At 46.5% G+C, this 23,212-nt stretch overlaps 1 protein-coding gene and 1 long non-coding RNA gene across 3 annotated transcripts in view; one reads left to right on the forward strand and one right to left on the reverse strand.

The window, feature by feature from the left end:
- Positions 1-19,519, reverse strand: part of LOC140419892 (uncharacterized) — a 48,230-nt gene extending 28,711 nt beyond the window's left edge. The window contains exons 1-2 of one of the 2 annotated variants that reach the window (XM_072503932.1): positions 19,297-19,519; positions 10,667-17,153 (exon numbers count right to left, since the gene is read on the reverse strand). In XM_072503932.1, coding sequence (XP_072360033.1) covers positions 15,619-16,794 — 1,176 coding nt within the window. In that variant the 5' untranslated portion in view covers positions 16,795-17,153; positions 19,297-19,519 and the 3' untranslated portion in view covers positions 10,667-15,618. Of the gene's footprint in view, positions 1-10,666; positions 17,154-19,296 lie in introns of those variants that run through there. The other variant, XR_011946071.1, reaches the window with a different exon arrangement.
- On the forward strand, positions 19,504-21,048 carry LOC140419893 (uncharacterized). The gene is made up of 2 exons (XR_011946072.1): positions 19,504-19,614; positions 20,683-21,048. It is a non-coding gene; the product is annotated as an uncharacterized lncRNA (long non-coding RNA).
- Positions 21,049-23,212: the final 2,164 nt, after the last annotated feature.

Consider the following 23,212-nt stretch of genomic DNA (forward strand, 5'->3'; position numbering starts at 1 on the left):
CGTACGTGATTTTGTACCCTGATTAAAATTCCTTGTGTATCAAAATTACCCTGGAAATGTCAATAACCTTTGACAAGAAAAATTTGTTAACTACACTCAACTATGGGGCGGTATTCTCCCTCCCCCCCCCCGCACCCATCCGCCGGGTGGGAGAATCGCCGGGGTGCCGTGCAAATCGCGCCTCGCTGCCCCGACCCCCGCACGCAATTCTCCCAACCCCCCCGAAATCAGTGGCGCGCGATTTGCGCTGGGCCGCTCGGAGAATCACTGTGAGCGGCGATTCTCCGGCACGGATGTGCCGAGCGGCCGCTCCGACATGAAAGTGTCCCGCCGGCGCCATCCACCCCTGGTCGCTGCCGGCGGGTACTCTGCAGGATCGCTCGGGGGGCGGCCTGTGGGGGGAGAAACTTGACCGGGGGGGGTGCCTCCGAAGGGGTCTGTCCCGCGATCTTGGGCCACCAATCAGCGGGCCGGCCTCTTTCCCCCCCCCGCCCGGGCCTACATTCCGCCGCGGTCGGCCCCTGAACACCCACGCCATATTGCGTCGGGGCCAGCGCGCGTAAGAAGTTCCCCGCGCATGCGCAGGATGGGGCGGCCCAACTGCGCATGCGCGGGTTGGTGCGGTGCCCATTTGGCGCCGCATAGGGACGTTGCAGCGGCGTGAACCGCTCCAGCGCCGTGCTGGTCCCGTCATGGAACGCGATGGTGTTCACGACGGCGCGGGCACTTTGTCCCGGGAGTGGAGAATACACCCGCTGGGGGAGTGGGGGGAGAATACCGCCCCATAGTTTGAGTGTAGTTAATAAATTTTTCTTTTCAAAGTTTATTGATATTTCCAGGGTAATTTTGATACACAAGGAATTTTAATCAGGGTACAAAATCACGTACGTAAGAATAAGAACATAATAGTTTTATGGTTTTCAGTGGAAGTTAGGATAGTTGAAATCCTTATGACAGTTACAATACATACGACATAGCCGGTGTTTCATTAGTTCAGGGTTAAAACTTCCCTGATACAAATACTTTGTAATCATCAGTAGGGTAACATTAACCTGTCTCACGACGCAGATGTTTTAATTCTGAGATTGCAGAATTAAGTGTAAAGGACAGATGGGTAAATAAAATATGTCCATGATCATGTTTCTTATTTAAACAAAAGAAGGGTGGTGACAAAATGACGTCTGGTAGAGAACCACGATACAGCGCAAAATTGGTTCAGTCAGATATTCAATAACTGATTGTGTTTGATATTTCCAAATAAATGTTTAAAATTAGCTTGGAAATTAAAACTGCAGACAATGTGTGAAGCTGTTTTTTTTTTAAAGGAAAAACACACAACTCTGATTGAAAGCAAATCTATATTGAAAAAACACATCGTTCTCAGACACTTGATAACAGGAACCTGGCGGCAATCCAACACTCCCGTGCTGGGTTTGCCTGTCCACACTCTGAGCTCGGGCTTTGTCATTCTGATAAAGTAATAACAAGACAAAAACAGCTGAAGTTGTATTTTTAATTGGAACTTACAAATCTTAAGTTTTGAATTTTCTGATATATTCAGATTCGTTAACCCACTCTGTTCCATGCAGAATGGATCTTTGGTGTTAGAACATAGAACATACAGTGCAGAACTTTACAAGTAACTATAAGTGCCGCGATATTTGCAGTAGCTTCAGGAATTTGAGACAGTTGAGTTATTGTAAACTGGCTGATTAACCAGGCAAATCCCCGTCAAGGTCGGGTTCAAACGCAACAGAGTTAGGAAAATAGATATGAAAGGGTCGGTACTGTAAATAAAAATCAGCAGAAAGATTTTCAACAAGCAGATGAATGCTTGATTTGTCTACAAAGAAGAATAGTGTAAATTCCACAATATCAACTGGATCTATCCCCTGCATAACACACGTGTTCGGCCCATACAGGAAAAGTTTCATACGGACAACATCTAACACCTGGTGACGACCAGGACACTTTTCCACTTTTCCTTTAAATTTTGAGGTTAAACATTCAAGAAAGGCTGGCACGACAGCAGCAGCTGTGGGGACTCGTGAGGGCTCTTGAGACCTCAGAACAACTACAAGCACTTCAAGGCGCTTGAACATCATTGACTTCACAACGTACACAGGATGCACGTAGATATATGAACTATAATGCTTTATATAGTTTTATTGACTGGCTGTGCATCCCAGCAGCTAGAGACTGGACCAATGATATAGCTTATTTTAATGCTTGGCTACAGCGACATTCGGGGAAAGACATCGGATGCGTATATAACTCGTGTCTGTACTTCTCGCGCGTTCCGGTATTGTTTATAATATGAAATAAATATGTACAGTGTTTGAAGTAAGGTTGTTCTGAAGCAGGCTGCCAATGACACAGGCTAGATTTTAAGGGCATGACAACCTACACAGGGTTAGAAGAGGCATAATCAATGATGCAGTGACTTGACTTAACACAGAAACCTCTATGGTAAAGCCACTAGACATACGAAGGCTGAATGCAAAGATAGAACAACTTATAGGAATAAAGAAGAGAATATTAGGGAAAGGAGAGAAAGGTCTAGCCATCTTGGGGAAGAGGGTCTGGATATACAATTCAATAGGACAACAGTGTTAGGGACACACACTAAGACATTCAACATCAATTATCAAACTCATCGACCAAGAAAGGGGGACAGCCGGAAGGCTCTGACAGGGGCAGCTAAGACACAACCTTGATCTGATCTAAAGGGGGGAGGTGCCTGATTGAATATACAGCCCGCAACTGGCTAAGCTAGACAAATGACAAGGGACGCTGGACAACCGTACTCTGAAGGGAGTAACCAGAGTATACTCAGCGATCCCCGACTGTAAAATGGACGAGATGACGGGGGTAGAGATGGTCCTGATGATCCCTATCATCACACTGGACTCAGGGCCATACCCTCACAACCCACTGGAAGACATGGGAATCGTACAGGCTAACACCTCCCTCAGGTACTATCTCATCGAGAACTCCGCTGTACACAGGGATAATATATGGGATCTCCCTCACGTTGCCCCCACCCAGTGGGACAGGGAGAGTTGGACGAATGTGGGTTAATCAGAACTCATGGTTGTGTCTTAGAGATTACACCTGCCCTCATGCATTTTAAGTTTACGGAAGAAAAGGAAAATACTATAACTTCTTATCGCTATAACTTTTGTACCCCTTAGGCCCACCACTATAGGCCTAGCAAGGATCATTTGAGTTAGGAATATAAATAGCCAGAGATGGTCCCAAATCCTGCAGAAACTCTGAGGGAATGAAGACTCAAGATCAGTCAATCAGTTAAGCTTTACCACTAGTTAACGAAAAAAATCCACACTTTGAAAAATAAACACACAGAGGATCTACTTCAGAGTGACAGTTAGTGGTAGCGGGTATGGGACTGTGAGATGAGCTTACTTGAGAACTGCTATGAGTAACATAATTTAATGACAGACAGTGGAGTTAGTCAGGGAGGCAGGAATGATTGATATCAAGACATTAAATGTGACATTTATGTTTTGTTTGAGGGGTGATCATTGAATCATATGCACGGTGTACGTACGGATCATCTGGGAGGTTACATGCCCCAAAGGCCGTATATCTTTGCTACACACCCTGCAGCCCTCATATCATTTCATTGTGGTCAGTTGGAGTTCTGTAAACATCTTCCATGACCAAAAGGGGGAAGTGTTGGAGGGCATTTTGTGATACTGGACTATGATATAAATTATAGGTGGCCCTGTAACTACATTTGTGCTCCTATATTACTTTTGAATAGTTCTGATGAGACAAAAGGTACTCATTGGCTTAGATGCCTGTTTAGTGGAGGCAATTTGTAGAAATAGATAGTGTATACACAATGCTGTTAACATCAGAAAAGACACAAAATGGCTGTTAGCTATTTTGTGATATAAAATGGCTGAACAAGCCACATTCCCTGTAAACTGTCTCATGAGACCCAAGCGTGGGTATGTATAGAGAGTGTCCCAACAGCCGCTGATAACAGCTTCACAGAACAAGACTTGCAATGTATCCTTGATAAGCTCAAGGTCTAAGGTTGTAGACAGGACACATCATTGTTAGTTTTGAATGACTTCTGTATGAAGTTAGGAGCGGTTAAGACGACACCCACTTTAACCATATATGTGATAAGTGGGATGCTAGGAAAAATTGATTGACTGCATGTAATAAGTGTGATGCGAATATAGTTGATTGATTGTATGTAAATGAGAAAACAACTAATTCCGCCCTTGAATCTGTACATTAACCCATGTGAGCTTTAGCTTAAGTGGGATAAGGTGCTGTCAGGGGCTGCAGAGTCCCCAGATCTTGTCTCCCAGAATTCAGATATAATAAACTGCTTTTTTACTTATACTCAGGCCTTTGTGTGAATATTTTCACCCCTAACAGTCTCCGTGGTTGGGACGGATCATTGAATGTCTCCCCTGCTCAGAGCAGGTGAATGGCTTCTTCCAGGTGTAAACTCGCTAGTGTTCCAGCAGGGTGTCTGGATATCTGAATCCCTTCTCTCACTAAGAGCAGGTTAACGCCTTCTCCCCAGTGTGAACTCGCTGGTGTCTCTGCAGGTTGGATAACTGAGTGAATCCCTTATCACACACAGTGCAGATGAATGGCCTCTCCCCAGTGTGAGCGCTCTGGTGTCTCTTCAGGCTCGATGAAGTAGTGAATCCCTTCCCACACTGAGAGCAGGTGAACGGCCTCTCCCCAGTGTGAACTCACTGGTGTGTCCGCAGGCTCGCTGAAGTAGTGAATTCCTTCTCACACTGAGAGCAGGTGAATGGCCTCTCCCCAGTGTGAACTCGCTGGTGTGTCAGCAGGTTTGATGAAGTAGTGAATCCCTTCCCACACTGACAGCAGGTGAACGGCCTCTCCCCATTGTGACTGCATCGATGAGTTTCCAACTCTGATGGAGATCTGCATCCCTTCCCACAATCCCCACATTTCCACGGTTTCTCCATGTTTTGGGTCTCCTCGTGTGTCTCCAGTTTGGACAATCAGTTGAAGCATCGTCCACACACAGAACACGTGGGCATCTGGATTGGATTGGATTGGATTTGTTTATTGTCACGTGTACAGAGGTACAGCGAAAAGTATTTTTCTGCGAGCAGCTCAACAGGTCATTAAGTACATGAGAAGAAAAGGGAATAAAAGAAAATACATAATAGGGCAACACAACATATACAATGTAACTACATGAAAATGAAATGAAAAATGAAAATGAAAATCGCTTGTCACGAGTAGGGTTCAACGAAGTTACTGTGAAAAGCCCCTAGACGCCACATTCCGGCGTCTGTTCGGGGAGGCTGGTACGGGAATTGAACTGTGCTGCTGGCCTGCCTTGGTCTGCTTTAAAAGCCAGCGATTTAGCCCAGTGAGCTAAACCATAAGCGCTGGCATCGGATGAAGCATACAGGGTGTAGTCCAACAGGCTTGAAAGCATATTGGAGAGGGAGGGGAGGATCCAGTTGTTGTGGTCCACGTTGGGACAAACAACATCAGCAAGACTAGGAAAGAGGACCTGTTTGGGAATATCAGGAACTAGGAACAGAATTAAAGAACAAGTCCCAAGGATTATAATCTCTGGATTATTCCCTGAGCCACGTGCAAATTGGCATAGGGATGAGAAAATTAGGGAAGTAAACACGTGGCTAAAGGAGTGGTGCAGGAAAGAGGGGTTCCATTTCATGGGGCACAGGCATCAGTATTGGGACAGGAGGGATCTGTACCGTTGGGACGGTCTCCACCTGAACCGATCTGGGACCAGTGTCCTCGTGGAAAGGATAAATAGGGAGGTCAGAAGGACTTTAAACTAACAAATGGTGGGGGAGAGGAAGGCCTCAGGGGAACTCAATACAGTTCCAAAAACAAGTAGCAAGATGGGCTGGCCTGGGTACCAAATATACCGGTTATAAAGTTTACAAGAGGGACAGAGAATATGGCAGAGGGGGTGGAGTAGCCTCACTGATTAGAAATACTATCACCTCAATGGTGAGGATTGGATTTGTCTATTGTCACGTGTACAGAGATACAGTGAAAAGTATTGATCAGCGTACAGTTCAGACAGATCATTCCATACATGAGAATACACAGGGCAAACATCAATACACAATGTAAATACATAGACACAGGTATCGGGTGAAGCATACAGGAGTGTAGCACTACTCAGTGGAGGAGATGTGTGAAGAGATCAGGTCAGTCCATAAGAGGATCGTTTAGGAGTCTGGTAACAGCGGAGAAGATGTTTTTGAATCTGTTAGAACATAGAACATACAGTGCAGAAGCAGGCCATTCGGCCCATCGAGTCTGCGCCGACCCACTTAAGCCCTCACTTCGACCCTATCCCCATAACCCAATAACACCTCCGAACCTTTTTGGTCACCAAGGGCAATTTATCATGGCCAATCCACCTAACCTGCCCGTCTTTGGACGTGTTCTCAGACTTTTGTACCTCCTGCCCGATGGAAGAAGTTGGAAGTGTGAACAAGCCGGGTGGGAGGGGGCTTTGATTATGCTGCCCTCTATCCCAAAGCAGCGGGAGGTGTCGACAGAGTCAATGGATGGGAGGCGGGTTCGTGTGATGGACTGGGCGTGTTCACGACTCTCTGTAGTTTCTTACAGTCTTGGACCGAGCAGTTGCCAGGCCAGTCTGTGATGCTGCCAGGTCGGATGCTTTCTATGGTGCATCTGTAAAAGTTGGGAAGAGTCAATTTGGACGTGTTGAATTTCCTTAGTTTCCTGAAAAAGTATAGGCGCTGTTGTGCTTTCTTGGTCGTAATGTTGACGTGGGTAGACCAGGACAGATTGTTGGTGATGTGCACACCTCGGAATTTGAAGCTGTAGTCAATGAATAGGAGTCTGATGTCGGAGTCCTTGTTGTCGAGGTGCTCCAGGGATGAGTGTAGGGCATGGGAGATGGTGTCTGCTGTGGAGGATATGAGGGGAAGGATCCAGCGGAGACCATGGGCTGGATTCTCCGTCGGCGGGATCCTCCGCTTTCCGGCAGCGCACTCATGCCCGCGGACTTCCCGACAGCATGGGGGTGCCCACAATGGGAAACCCCATTGGCCGACGGGATGGAGAATCCCGTCCCACATAGGTGGAACTGAGGAACAAAAAAAAAATCTCAAACTGTAATGGGTGTTGTGTATCGACCGTCTGGTTAGCTCTGAGGCAGAAATTAGGCGAGTGTGTCGCAAAGGCAGAGTAGTATTAATGGGGGATTATAACTGACACACAGATTGGGAGAGGCAGACAAGCACCTGTCAGAAAGGGAGTGAATTTCTGGAATGTGTCCGGGATAGTTTCCTGCAGCAATATGTTCCAGATGTAACAAGGGGACAGGCAATATTAGATTTAGTTATGAGTAATGAACCCAATTTAATTAGTAGCCTAACTGTGATCACATGTTTGAAAGTGAAAAGCGCGTTACATACAGTAGAATTTTAGACTTGGGTAATGCTGACTTTAACAGGATGATGTGGAGATGCCGGCTTTGGACTGGGGTGAGCACAGTAAGAAGTCTTACAACACCAGGTTAAAGTCCAACAGGTTTGTTTCAATGTCACTAGCTTTCGGAGCGCTGCTCCTTCCTCAGGTGAATGAAGAGGTATGTTCCAGAAACATATATATAGACAAATTCAAAGATACCAAACAATGCTAGGAATGCGAGCATTAGCAGGTGATTAAATCTTTACAGATCCAGAGATGGGGTAACCCCAGGTTAAAGAGGTGTGAATTGTCTCAAGCCAGGACAGTTGGTAGGATTTTGCAGGCCAGATGGTGGGGGATGAATGTAATGCGACATGAATCCCAGGTATAACAGGATGAGACAGAGACTGTCCACGGTAAACTGGGGAGATCTGTTAATGGGTCAAACAACTGAAGATCAGTGGAGAATATTTAAGGAAACATTTAACAAGATACAGAGCAAGTATATACCCCTGAGAGGAAAAGGCTCCACTTCACAAAAGAAAACAGCCATGGACAAATAAAGAGGTTAGGGACAGCTTAAAACTAAAAGAAAGGGCGCACAAAAATACAAGACACAGGACAGATCCCGATGAATGGGACAGGAACAAGGACCAGCAAAGGGTCACAAAGCAGCTTGTAAGAGTGACTGAAAAGGATTATGAAAGGAAACTTGCAAGGGACATCAATATCAATGAGAAGAAATGTTTAGTCATATAAAGGGAAAGCGGGTGTGAAGAGCAATGTAGGCCCAGTAAAAGCTGGAAATTGAGATATTGTCAGTGATAATGGGGGAATGGCAGTCACGCTGAACAATTACTCTGCCTCAGTATTTACAGTTGAAAAGGAGGATAACTTGCCATAAGTCCTGAAAAAATTAATAGTCGATAAGAGGACAGGGACTTAATACAATTACCATAACTATACTATACAAGGAAATTAATGGAACTGAAGAGTGACAAATCCCCAGGACTTGACGGTTTCCATCCGAGGGTGTTAAAGGAAGTCGGGGAGCACATTGTAGAAGCCCCAACGATAATCATCCAGAGTTCCCTAGATTCAGGAGTAGTCCCTCTGGATTGGAAAACTGCACTTTTTGAAGTGCGGATACACCAGCGAGTTCACACTGGGGAGAGGCCATTCACCTGCTCTTAGTGTGGGAAGGGACTCATTATTTAAGAAGGGTGAAAGGCAAAAAAAAGGGAATTACAGACCAGTTAGCTGAACACAGCATGGTAGCACAATGGTTAGCACTGTTGCTACACAGCGCCAGCAACCCAAGTTCGATTCCCGCCTTGGGTCACTAAGTGTGGAGTCTGCACGTTCTCCGCTGTGTCTGCGTGGGTTTTATCCTGGTGCTCCCACAAGTCCCAAAAGACGTGCTGTTCGGTGAATCGGACAGTCTGAATTCAGTCCCTCAGTGTTAATGTAAGCCTACTTGTGACACTAATAAAGATTATTATTATGAACGTCTATGGTGGGGAAACTGCTGGAATGTATAATTAGGGGTGGGGTAACTGAACACTTTGAAAAACTTTGTTCGATCAGGGACAGCCAGCCTGACATATTTACTGAATTTTTTGAGGAGGTGACTAAGGTAGAGGACAGGGGAATGTCTAGGGATGTCATTTATATGGACTCCCAGAACGCATGCAGGTAGTCACTGGATTTGATTGACCCCCCCCCCCCCCCCCCCTCACCCACCAAAACATTGAAGTCACCAAGGACTATGAGGGTAGTGTGGGTAAATGGTGCTGAGGTCGATTGGCCATTGAGCTCATTAAAGGATGGGGCAAGTGGGCCAAATGGCTGACTGCAGCTCCTATTTGTCTCTGTGTCCAGGATAGGAAGCAGTGAGCAGGGATCTGTCAATCAGCCTGAATCAGCACCTTCAGGAGAATTGGGAGGGAGAATGGAGTGTGTGGGATGGATATTTACAGCTTTTGGGGAATGAGAGAGGGAAGAATGTTCCATAGGAACCAGAATTGTCTGTTTTGAATGTCTATCCTGTACTGACAGTGCTGACTTTTGTAAATTGTTTTTCCAAGATATTAGGAAGTGGAGGAATTTCAGAGAGAAATCTCAAACGTCACATCTAGATCTGACAGAGTTATTCGATTCCTTGGGACCTGAATATCTTCGGCATTTGAATCTAGAAGGAGAAATATTTGCTTGAGCTGTCGGCATCAACAGATTTTCAACACCATTGTGACTGGAAAAGCACCGAGACACACACATCCGAGTGAGAGTGTTCCAGAGCACAGACTTTGGAAAGAGATTTAACCAGTTACGCACCCTGAAAAAACATTGCAGCATTCGCAGCGGGGAGAGACCGTACATGTGTTCTCTGTGTGGGTAAGGCTTCAATTGTCCAACTTCGAGAGACACATGGAGACCCAAAACATGGAGAAACCATGGAAATGTGTGGACTGTGGGAAAGGATTCAAGGGCCCCATCTGCACTGGAAGCTCATCGACACATTCACACTGGGGGAAGGCCATTCACCTGCTCTCTCTATGGGAAGGGATTCACTCAGATATCCAGCCTGCAGGCACATCAGGGACTTCATACTGGGGAGAAGCCGTTCACCTGCTGTCAATGTGGGAGGGAATTCCGTGATTCCTCCGCCCTGCAGAGACATCAGCGAGTTCACACCAGAGATAAACCATTCACCTGCTCTCAGTGTGGGAAGGGATTCACTCAGTTATCCAGCCTGAAGTTACACCAGCGAGTTCACATTGGCGAGAGGCCGTTCATCTGCTCTGTGTGGGAAAGGATTAAATTACTCATCCACACTGTGGAGACATCGACGAGTTCACACTGGGAAGAGGCTGTTCACTTGCTCTCAGTATCGGAAGGGATTCAGTGATTCATCACACCTGCTGAGACACCAACAAGTTCACAAGTGATTACAAGGGTTGGAATTTGCTGTTATTGTTTCTGCTTCAATTACATCCAGGACTGCATTTTGTTCATTCTGACAATTGGTCAATGGGGAGGGTTGGAGGGTTACTTTCTGCTGGACTGGCCGATCTCCCGACTTTGTCTGCAGTGGGCTGTTGCTCTTTGAGCCTTGTTGCGAATACATGGCTTCAAATTTCACAAGGATCTGTTGTACCAAAACCATAGTGTGTCTTTAACCCTTATACGATGGACAAATTACCATGAGTTGTATCAGACAATAATATACTTTATTTACGATCACACAATTGTTACTGTTAATTAATCACACACACATGCAAGTTGAACTCTAAGCTAATGCACACAAGACCTTAACTTAACTTTCAAGTGACTGGCAAGTACGGGGCAGATATGGCCTTATCTGGAGTCCGCAGTCTGGCAGTGTTGAAAGTCTGTTGCTGGTCGTTGTTATCCTCGGCTCTGGTCCTTCCATCGATGGCGTGGATGGTCTTCCTCTTCGGCCGGTGAAGGGTCACTGTTGTTGGTTACTGTTGAGAGCTGCTGTCGAGAGAGCGAATGGTGGGCTGCGCAGCACCTTTTATCCCCAGGAGTTTGAGCCCCTTTGGGCGGTCCCAGGTGAAGGCCCAATCAATCGCTCAGGGCTTGATCACCTTGATCGATAATGTTCAATTAAATCCACTACCTTGTCCGCGGGGCTTGTCCTGACCGGCCATGTCCGTTGGTGTCCGAGGCACGTATGCCTTCCCAAATGAGGAAAACTGACGCCACCAAGTCTGTCACTTTGTCAATTTCCATTTAAGCCCATTGTCCCGGGATGGCCTTTTTCCTCGGCTGTTAGACAAACCAGCTTTTTGTCTATTTGGAAGCTGCAGCCTGTCTGTCCCTGAACTTGGCCACTTTTCCCAGCATCCTTTGCCGGACGCCACTTTAGGCGGCCACATATCCCTCCTCTTGATCCTGAACACGAAGCGCGATAGATCACAGACTTAGAACCAATACCTGCCCAGCATCCCCAGTCACCTGTCTATTAAGTAAGGCCCTAACACTAAATTCAGTTACATATTACAGATACTATGCAAATTCAACCTTACAATTACACACTTAACTATATGGGCAGCTGCTGCTCTACATCCCAGAGTGTTGAAAGAGGTGGCTGGAGAGATACATTGGTGATTATCTTTCAAAATTCAATAGATTCTGGAATGGTTCCTGCAGATTGGAAGGTGGTAAATGTAACCCCAATATTTAAGGAGGGAGAAAGAAAATGGGGAACCACAGATCCATTAGCCTGACATCAGTCGGAGTGAAAATGCCAAAATCTATTACAAAGGATGTGATAACATACAAATTAGGAGGAGTAGGCCACTCGGCCCCTCGAGCCTGCTCCACTATTCAATAAGTTCCCGGCTGATCTGATTGTAACCTCAACTCCACATTCCCACTGACCCCCCGATAACCTTTCACCCCCTTGCTTATCAAGAATCTATTCAACTCCGTCTTCAAAATATTCAAAGACTCTGCTTCTACTGTCCTTTGAGGAAGAGAGTTCCAAGACTCATAACCCTGAGAGAAAAAAGTTCTCCTCTGCCTTAAATGGGCAAGTTATTACTTTTAAAGTGACTCCAATTTCTAGATTCTCCCACAAGAGGAAACATCCTTTCCACATCCACCCTGTCAAATCCCTCAGGATTTTATACGGATCAATCATGTCACCTAAACTCCATCAGAGTCCAATCATTCCTCATAAGACCAGCCTCCAATTCCAGATGTGAGTCCAGTAAGCCTTCTCTGAACTGTTTCCAAAACATTTACATCATTCCTTAAATGAGAGCAATACTGTACACAGTGCTCCAGATGTGGTCTCACCAATGTCCTGTATAACTGAAGCATAACCTAGCTACTTTTGTATTCAATTCTCTTTTTGTGATTCATGCTCTTGGACACCCAGATCCCTCGGAGTCTCAGAGCTCTACAATCTCTCACTATTCAGATCAGAAACTTTTTTATTCTTCTGGCAACATGGACAATTTCTAATTTTCTCACATTATTCTCCATTTGGCAGATCTTTTCCCACTCACGTAACCTATCTCTATCCATTGTTGTCTCCTTATGTCCTCTTCACAAATTACTTTCCTACCTATCTTTATACCATCAGAAGGTCAGAGCAGGAGTTGGCCATTCAGCCCATCGAGCCTGCGCCACCATTCAATACGATCATGGCTCATCATCCACTTCACGGTAGCAGTGGTTAGCACAGTTGCTTCACAGCTCCACGGTCTCAGGTTCGATTCCGGCTTGGGTCACTGTCTGTGCGGAGTTTGCACTTTCTCCCTGTGTCTGCGTGGGTTTCCTCTGGGTGCTCCGGTTTCCTCCCACAGTCCAAAGATGTGCAGGTTAGGTGAATTGGCCATTCCAAATTGCCCTCAGTGTCCAAAAAGTTTGGGTGGGGTCACTGGATTACGGGGATAGGGTGGGGTTGTGGACTTAGGTAGGGTGCTCATTCCAAGGGCCGGTGCACACTCAATGGGCCGAATGGCCTCCTTATGCATTGTAAATACTATGATTCTATGATTCAATGTCTTTTTCCCCACACTATCTCCATATCCATTTGTGTTATTGATATTTAGAAATCTGTCAGTTGGATGGCACGGTGGCCCAGTGGTTAGCACTGTTGCCTCACGGCACCAAGAACCTGAGTTTGATCCTGGCCCTGGGTCACTGTCCATGTGGAGTTTGCACATTCTCCTAGTGTCTTGTGGGTCTCAGATCCACAACCGAACTTATTGTGCAGCATTGGTGAATTGGCCTCGCTACACTGCCCCTTAATTAGAAAAAACTAATTTATTAAACAAAGAAAAAAAGAAATCTGTCGGTCTCTGCTTTAACCACACTCAGTGACTGAGCTTCCACAGCTCTCTGGGGTCGAGAATTCCAAAGATTCACAACTCTCTGAGTAAAGAAATGTCTCCTCCGAGACCGGTCCGAAGTGACTTCCCCCTTAGTTTGAATTTGTGTCCCCTGGTTCCAGACTCTCCAACCAGGGGAAACATCTCACCTGCACCCACCCTGTTTATTCCTTTATGGATTTTGTAAGTTTCAATGAAATCCCCTCTCATTCCTTGAAACTCTAGAGAATAGAGGCCAAGTTTCCCCAATCTCTCTTCCTGGGACAATCCTGCCAAACCCGGAACAAGTCTGGTGAAACTTTGTTGGGTTCCTCTGTGGCAATACCTTTCCTAAGGTAAGGGGAGTAAAACTGCACACATTACTCCAGCTGTGGTCTAAGCATTTCATAATGATCAATGTCAAGGCCACTGGATGGTATTCACTGAGGCACATTGCCTGGTTTTTCTTTGGCACCGGTATGATGGTGGTCTTGAAGCAGGTGGGAATCTCAGACCAGAGTAGGGAGAGGTTGAGGATGTCCGTGAACACACCTGCCAGTTGGTCCGCGCAGGATCTGGGTGCATGGCAGGGACTCCGTCAGGACCCGCCGATTTCCGAGGGTTCACTTTCAAGACGGCCAATCTGACTTTGTACGCTGTGACGGTGGGCATGGGCGTGCCCAAGGCTGCTTGGGGCAGATGACAGGTTTGTTGGTTTCCTGCTCGAAATAAGCATAGAATGCATTGCGTTTGTTGGGAAGGGGTGCGCTGTTGCTAAAGATTCTACTCGGCTTTGCTTTTTAGCGCATTATGTTGTTTAAGCCTCGCCACAATCGATGAGAGTCCATGATTCTAGCTTAGTCTGGACAACTCTTCTGTTGTCTCTTGGCATCCCTGTTGGCTTTGCAGAGGTTGTACCCAGATTTTTTTGTGTAGGTCAGGGTTGCCTGACTTGAATGCCTCAGACGTGGCCTTCAGTCGAGAGTGAATCTCCAGATTCTGGTTGGGTAACGTACGTACTACCTTCTTTGACACACAATCTTCTACTCACTTGCTGATGAAGTCTGTGATGGTGCTGGCATACCCAATTAGGTTAGCTGCCGAGTTCTTGAATAGGGACAAGTCGAGAAGGAGCTCTTCTGTTGCCTCAGACCAGCATTTGCACAACCTTCTTAACCGGATTCTCCCGCTTAAGTTTCTGCTTGTATGCTGGGAAAAGGAGCACCATCTTGTGGTTCAACTTTCCAAAGTGCAGTCGGGATGGATCATCAGGTGCCCATGATGTTTGTGTAGCAGTGGTCAAGATGTTGGGGCCACTGTTGGGACAGGAAGTGTGTTGGTGGAATTTTCATAGATTATCATAGAATTTACAGTGTAGAAGGAGGCCATTCGGCCCATCAAGTCTGCACCGGCTCTTGGAAAGAGCACCCTACCCAAGGTCAACACCTCCACCCTATCCCCATAACCCAGCAACCCCAACCAACACTAAGGGCAATTTTGGACACTAAGGGCAATTTAGGACACTAAGGGCAATTTATCATGGCCAATCCACCTAACCTGCACATCTTTGGACTGTGGGAGGAAACCGGAGCACCCGGAGGAAACCCATGCACACACGGGGAGGATGTGCAGACTCCGCAGACAGTGACCCAAGCCGGAATCAAACCTGGGACCCTGGAGCTGTGAAGCAATTGTGCTATCCACAATGCTACCTACCGTGCTGCCCGCTCTGGAGGTTGGCCTGTTTGAAGTGCCGGCCACGATGAACAAGGCCTCCGGGTATTCTGTTTCATTGTTATTTATAGCGGTTACAATTCATCAAGCGCCTTCTTCACTTCCACCTGGGGTGGGATGTAGACCCCCGTGATGATGGCAGAAGTGAACTCCATGGAAGGTAGTATGGACGGTACTTCACAGTCAGCTATTCCAGGTCCGGGGAGCAGTAGTTCGCAGGGTCGCTACGTCCGAGCACCAGGAGGAGTTGAGGAGGCAAAACCCTCCACCCGCTCCAGGTTCAGTCCTGGATGTGATTAACGGCAGGATTAACAGCAGAATCAAACCCAACACCACTTGCGAACCATTTGGTGTCTCAGCATGTTGGACGACTGCGTGAATCCCTCCCCACAGTGAGAGCAGGTGAATAGCTTCTTTCCAGTGTGAACTCGCTGGTGCCTCCGCAATGTGGATGATGTTTGAAACCTCTGTGCAGTGAGAGCAGCTGAACAGTTTCTCCTCAGTGTGAATGCGCAGGTGGGGCATCAGTACCCGAGAGCTTTTAAACCTACTCCCACAGTCGGAGCATTTAAAGGGTCTCTCATTGGTGTGAGTGACATTGTGGCTCAGCAAGTGATGACCGAGTGAATCTTTTCCCAGTCGGAGAGGTGAACGGGCTCTCCCCGGTGTGACCTCGCTCGTGTTTCATCAGGTTGGTGGAGGTTCTAAAGCTCTTTGTGCAGTGAGAGCAGCTGAACAGTTTCTCCTCAGAGTGAATGCGCTGGTGGGACATCAGTCGCTGTGAGCTTTTGAAACCCCTCCTGCAGTCAGAGCATTTAAAGGGCCTGCTCTTGGTGTGAGTGAAATTGTGTTTCAGCAGGCTGGATAATTGATTGAATCTCATATCACACACAGTGCAGATGAACGGCTTCTGCCCGGTGTGAACTATCTGGTGTCTCAGCAGGCTGGATAACCGAGTGAATCCCTTCCCACAGTCAGAGCAGTTGAATGGCCTCTCCCCGGTGTGAACTCGTTCGTGTCTCCGCAGGGTGCCAATGTCAGTGAATCCCTTTTCACACTGAGAGCAGGTGAAAGGCCTCTCTCCAGTGTGAACTCGTTCGTGTCTCCGCAGGTTGCCAATGTGAGTGAATCCCTTTTCACACTGAGAGCAGGTGAAAGGCCTCTCCCCAGTGTGAACTCGTTCGTGTTTCCGCAGGCTGCCAATGTCAGTGAATCCCTTTTCACACTGAGAGCAGGTGAAAGGCCTCTCTCCAGTGTGAACTCGTTCATGTCTCCGCAGGTTGCCAATGTCAGTGAATCCCTTTTCACACTGAAAGCAGGTGAAAGGCCTCTCTCCAGTGTGAACTCGTTCGTGTCTCCGCAGGTTGCCAATGTCAGTGAATCCCTTTTCACACTGAGAGCAGGTGAAAGGCCTCGCTCCAGTGTGAACTCGTTCGTGTCTCCGCAGGCCTCCAATGTGAGTGAATCCCTTTTCACACTGAGAGCAGGTGAAAGGCCTCTCTCCAGTGTGAACTCGTTCGTGTTTCCGCAGGCTGCCAATGTCAGTGAATTCCTTTTCACACTGAGAGCAGGTGAAAGACGTCTCCCCAGTATGAACTCGTTCGTGCCTCCGCAGGTTGCCAATGTTAGTGAATCCCTTTTCACACTGAGAGCAGGTGAAAGGCCTCTCTCCAGTGTGACTGCGTTGATGTCTTTCCAGCTCGTGTGGGGCAATGTATCCCTTCCCACAATCCTCACATTTCCATGGTTTCTCCATGGTCCGGGTGATCTTGCATCTCACCGCGTTGGACGATCAGTTGAAGACTCGTCCACACGCTGAGCACCTATACAGTCTCTCCCTGCTGTGAATGGTGCCGTATTTTTTCAGGCTGTGTCACTGGTTAAAGCTCTTTCCACAGTCAGTGCTCTGTAACAGTCTCACACGGGTGTGTGTGTGTGTCTCAGTGCTTTTCCAGACACACTGATGTTTAAAATCTCTTGAAGCAGACAGAATAGACAAACATTTCTCCTTCTAGATTCAAAGGCCGATGATCCCAAGAATTGAGTGACTCAGTCAGTTCTTGACGTGATATTTAGTTTGAGATATTGGCCTCAAATTCCTCTCGTTCGAACTTCCTGCAAACAGATTTTACAATAGTAATCATTGTCAGTACAGGATAGAAACTCAGAACAGACAATTCTAGTTTCTATCGAACATTCTTTCCTCTCTCTTTCCCTGAAATGCTCTAAATCTCAATCCCACACACTCTCCCTCCATTCTCACTCTGCTATAACTAATATTCACCCTCCCAATTCTCCTGAAGATGCTGATCCAGGCTGATTGATAGATCCAAGCTCACTGTTTCCTGTCCTGGACACAGAGACCGTTATTCACTTACTTTCCCTTCCAATTTTCCTGAAGGTGCTGATCAACAAAACTAAACTCACTAAAACCTGTACAAAAGAGTAGAGAATCTCCATATAAGTACATTTACTGATTAGAGATAGGGAAATTCTGGGGAAGAATTTTATTTAGTCATGGAGTAGTCATGACAGGGAACTCACTGCCCACAAGGGTTGCGGAAGTCGAGATGATCAATAATTTAAAATAAAATAAGATGGTTACTTGAAGAAAATAAACTTTCAGGGGAACACAGGGGGAATGGGACTGACTGGATTGCTGTAGAGAGTCAGCATTGACTTGAGTTACCAAATGGATTCTGTCAGTGCTGCAATGACTGTATGACTGGAAATATATAATGTAGGTACAGTAATATTTACAAAAGGAGAAATAATAATACATGTATTGTCTTACAGAACCATCAATAATAGCTACAATACATACCATATAACAACACTCGACATATCTCTGTCCAATATTGAATTTTTAAAAATTAATTTACGGGATGTGGACAATGCTGGTTAGGCCAGCATTTATTGCCCATCCCAGTTGCCCTTCCGAAGTAGTGGTGAGCTGCCTTCTTGAACTGCTGCAGTCCTTGAGGTGTAGGTACATCCCCTGTGCTGTTTTTTTTTCCCACTTCGTTTTTTTATAAATTTAGGATACCCAATTAATTTTTTACAATTAAGGGGCAATTTAGTGTGGCTAATCTACCTACCCTGCACATCTTTGGGTTGTGGGGGCGAAACGCAAGCAAACACGGGGAGAGTGTGCAAACTCCACGCGGACAGTGACCCAGAGCCGGGATTGAGCCTGGGACCTCGGAGCCGTGAAGCAGCAGCGCTAACCACTGCTCCACCATGCTGCCCTACATCCCCTGTGCTGTTCGGGAGCGAATTCCAGGATGTTGCCCCAGGGGCAGTGAAGGAATGGCAAGATATTTCCAAGTCAAGGTGGTGAGCAACTTGTAGGAGAACTTCCAGGTGGTGGGCTTCCCAGGTTTCTGCTGCTCTTGTCCTTCTAGATGGTAGTGGTTGTGGGTTTGGAAGGTGCTGTCTGAGGAATCTTTATGAGTTACTGCAGTGTATCCTGTAAATGGTATACACGACTGCTAATGTTTGTCGGTGGTGGAATGTTTGTGGAAGGCGATGCAATCAATCAGGCTGCTTTGTCTGGATAGAGTCGAGCTTCTTGCGTGTTGTTGGAGCTGCACTCATCCAGCAAAGTGGAGGGTATTCCATTACACTCCTGACTTGTGCTTGTAGATGTCTGGTGGACAGGCTTTGGGGCATCAGGAGGCATGTTACTCACCGTAGGATTCCCAGCCCTTGATCTGCCTTGGTAGCTGCAGTATTAATATGGCTAGTCCAGTTCAATTTCTGATCAATGGTAACCCCCAGGATGTTGGTTGAACCAAGGCTGTAATGAGGTCAGGAGCTGAGAGACCCTGGCAGAACCCAAACTGAGCGCCTGGAGCAGGTTATTGCAGAAGAAGTGCCACTTAATAGGACCTTTGATGACTCCTTCCATTACTTTGCTGATGATGGAGAGTATTCCGACAGGGAAGTAATTAGCTGGGTTGGATTTGGCCTGTTTACTGACCCTTTAAATGTCAGCCATCTCCTGGGGAAACTAGCCCTTTAATTGTGAACATTGGGAAAGAGATCGTCCTTTTAGTCAGACAAATAAATGTGTCAAGCTGAGGGAGCAAAGGATGTCAATGTCTTTAAGAGAGAGAGAGAGACCTGGGCCAAGCTTTGCAGAGTCTGCACCCTCCCTGGATTCACTTCCTTTCCCTTCAGTCGCTGCAAGTTACCAATTGAAGGTGAGAATGAGAAAATAAATGGAAAGGGGGAGAAAATAAAGTGTTTTACTCACAGATGTTGGAGACAGGAGTCTGTCTGCAGCTCAAGCTCATTCAGGGTTGGGGGGAACAACAGCTTTGCTCGGCAGAAACCTCCATGTGCAGCTTTCACATCAAGACAATGGGGGAGCTTTGATTGGCGGAGGGGCAGAGTCTTTCCGGTCCTCCAAGTCTTCCCATTGGTCAACACCTGAGAGGTAAGGTCAGGGGAAGTGAGCTCCCCGACGCATGCGCAGTCCCGGGTCAAGGAAGGGGCGATCACCGACGGCCGGAACTGTCAGCCGGTTGCTGGAAACCGTCTCGAGGATGTGTTGGAGGAGACGGAACAGAGGGTGGGGGCGGCGCTCGCGTGTCCGCGCGCCGGCGTGTGCGCACTAATGCAGTGACGTCACCACGGAGCGAATGGATTCCTATTGGCTGATTTAGAGAATGAATTCCTTTGTGATGTCACAACGTGGAGGTTAAACAATGGGTTTCAGACTAAAACTTCCTCCTCTGGGCAACATCTGGGAGCAAATCAATGTCTGCCCCTTTCAGAAGTTCATACGATATAAGAACAGAATTAGGCCATTTGGCCCATCGAGTCTGCTCCGCCATTTGGTCATCGCTGATCTCATCCTGGCCTTATCTCCACCGTCCTGAGAGTTCTTCAGAACCCTTCAACCAGATTAAAAATCTGTCTAACTCCTCCCTAAATTTACTCACTGTCCCAGCTCCACCGCACTCTGGGGTAGTGAATTCCACAGATTCACAGCCCTTGGGAGAAGCAGCTTCTCCTCAACACTGTTTTGAACGGCGCTGAGGATCTGGGTTCGATCCCGGCCCTGGGTCAATGTCTGTGTGGAATTTGCACTTACTCCCTGTGTCTGCGTAGGTTTCACCCCCACAACCCAAAGATGTGCAGAGTAGGTGGATTGGTCACACTAAATTATTGCCCTTTAATTGAAAAAAAAATAATTGGGTACTCTTAAAAAAAATTTTTTTTAAATTAAAACTGTTTTGAATTTGCTACCGCTTACCGTAAGACTATTACCTCTCGTTCTGGAATGCCCCACAAGAGGCAGCAGCTGCTGCAAGTCTACTTTATCTTTCCATTTCTTTCCTCATTCTGAGGGGACAGTGGTGACTTGCAGCAGCTGAAGAGAAAGGAAGTGAATCCAGTCTGTATGTTCCACACATTTTGAGTTCAGTAACATAGACATATTTCTGTCTGGCAGCCTGCATGGAGATTTTCAGGCCTCTCCAAGACGGGGAGCAGGGATCTATCAGTCAGCCTGAATCAGCACCTTTAGAGAATTAGGAGGATGAATATTACAGCAGAGTGAGAATGGAGGGAGAGTGTGTTGGATGGAAACTAGAATTGCCTGTTCTCAATTTCCATTTGTAAATTCCTTTTACAGGATATTAGATGAAGATTTGCAGAAAAAAACCTAACGCCACTTCAGGATTTGGAGGAGTCACTTGGTTTATGGGGACCTGAATATCATCAGGAGAATCATCATTGCAAAAGACACTTCTGGGGTTAAGGATTGCCAATCAGGAAAAGGAACAGAATGGAAGTAAACACAGGAACGAAGAATCACATTGGGCTGCTTCCAGGAGAATTGAGTGACAATTCAGCGACGTAACCATGGAGTGTGATTTTTGATTGTCTGAAAAGTAAAAGGGCTACATTCTATTTGTAGTTTAAGGGATACGTTCCCTATAAAAATAGTGTTTAGGCATTGTTGCTTCTAGTTTGTTGCAGTAAAGTCATAAAACCTGAAGTTTTTGTCTTATGACTCATTAATTTGTTCACTGGGTTTAGAATTTATCTTTTAAAATTCCTGATCTTTTCAGAGATCTTACACAGTTGGTTTTGAGTCACAAGTTTCAACTTCCCATTTAAGCCTCAGGCAACTTGCTGTCTCTCTCTTGCTCATGTCAATAACAGCCCAGTAACAGAGCTGAAGGCTGGAGATGCTGTGACCGCATGTCGGAGCTGGAATCAGTTGAAAGAAGAACCATAGTTTCTGGTTGAGCTTTGTGTTAGCTGTCCAACCAGGCTGACCATATATAAATAGCTAACCAGGTATTATGTTGTGATGAGGGTTTAGAAACAGACCCTGGGTAGACGAGTTCACTGAAGCTGTGGGCTTGTCAGCTGTACAATGAAACCAGGCATCAAACAGCCACAGACACCTGTAATATTGGACACTGGGTTTAATCCTGTTCTGTATTAAACAGACCTATTTGAATCTGGGTGATTGTGATATAGTTAATCTGACCCTTTGTTCATTCAATTCCAAAAGTGAATAACATTGATTCAAGTACAGTGACTACCTTGTCAATCTGTCAATAAAGTGGTGTCGGTTCATGCAGATCCGTGTCTGAACTCAATTCCATTACTTATTTTTGTTACTGACTAGACTGTCTCTCTCTTCTCTCCTCCCTCTCTCCTGCCTCTCCCAGTCTCTGGTGTTCCTCTCTCTCTCTGGTGCCTCTCACCCCCTCTGCTTCCTCTCTCTCCCTCTGTCTCTCTCAGCTGCCTCTCACTCTCTCTCTTCAGTGAGAGGATGGTTTAGCACACTGGGCTAAATCGCTGGCTTTTAAAGCAGACCAAGGCAGGCCAGCAGCACGGTTCGATTCCTGTACCAGCCTCCCCGAACAGGCGCTGGAATGTGGTGACTAGGGGCTTTTCACAGTAACTTCATTGAAGCCTACTCGTGACAATAAGCGATTTTCATTTCATTTCATTTTCATTTCATTTCATTTCAGTGCTCAGGAAGGCAGGTGGGATAGTTTCCTTTGGTAGCCGAGGGTTGAGATTATGAGAACAGGGAGATTGTGCTGGAACTGCATCAAACACCAGTTAGACCACAGCCATATTACAGGAAGGATGTGATCATCCGAGAGAGACTGCAGAGGAGATTATTTATTTGTTTAAATTTAGTGTGCCCAATTAATTTTTTCCAATTAAGGGGCAATTTATTGTGGCCAATCGACCTACCCTGCACAACTTTGTGTTGTGGGGGCGAAACCCACGCAAACACAGGGGGAATGTGCAAACTCCACACGGACAGTGACCGGGGCCAGGATTCGAACCTGGGACCTCATGCTGCCCGTTGCAGAGAAGATTTATGATGATGTTACCAGGGATGGAGAATTTTAACTATGAGGAAAGTTTGCATCTCCCCAGTGTGAATTCGCCGGTATACAGTGAGTTGCTGAATCTAGTCCCACAGTGAGAGCACCTGAACGGTCTCTCATCAGTGTGAACAAGCTGATGGGACATCAGTTCCCTGGACATTTTATAGAATTTCCCACAGTTTAAACATTTGAAAGGTCTGTCTTTAATAATAATCATCTCTATTGTCACAAGTAAGCTCACATTAACATTGCAATGAAGTGAAAAGCCCCGAGTCGCCACATTTTGCCGTCTGTTCGGGTACACGGAGGGAGAATTCAGAATGTCCAAATTACCCAACAGCACGTTAGATAAACTCGGTCAGTTCTCACTGGAACGACGGAGGTTGAGAGGCGAGCTGATAGAGGTCTACAAGATTATGAGTGGCATGGACAGAGTGGATAGTCAGATGCTCTTTCCTAGGGTAGGAGAGTCAAGTACTAGGGGACATAGGTTTAAAGTGCGCGGGGAAAAGTTCAGAACAGATGTACGAAGCAGGTTTTTTATACAGGGTGGGAAATATATGGAACGTGCTGCCTGGGGAGGTGGTGGGAGCAGGTACGGTCAAGGCAGTTAAGGGACAACTAGATAAATATATGACTAGGGTGGGAATGGAAGGATATGGACTCCATAAGTGCAGACGGTTTTAGTTTAGGCAGGTACCATTATCGACGCAGGCTTGGAGGGCCGAAGGGCCTGTTCCTGTGCTGTATTGTTCTGTTTTTTTTTTTTAATTTTGGGGTTCCCAATTCATCTTTTCCAAT

The sequence above is a fragment of the Scyliorhinus torazame genome, chromosome 5 (genome assembly GCF_047496885.1).
Source record: "Scyliorhinus torazame isolate Kashiwa2021f chromosome 5, sScyTor2.1, whole genome shotgun sequence".
Taxonomy (NCBI): domain Eukaryota; kingdom Metazoa; phylum Chordata; class Chondrichthyes; order Carcharhiniformes; family Scyliorhinidae; genus Scyliorhinus; species Scyliorhinus torazame.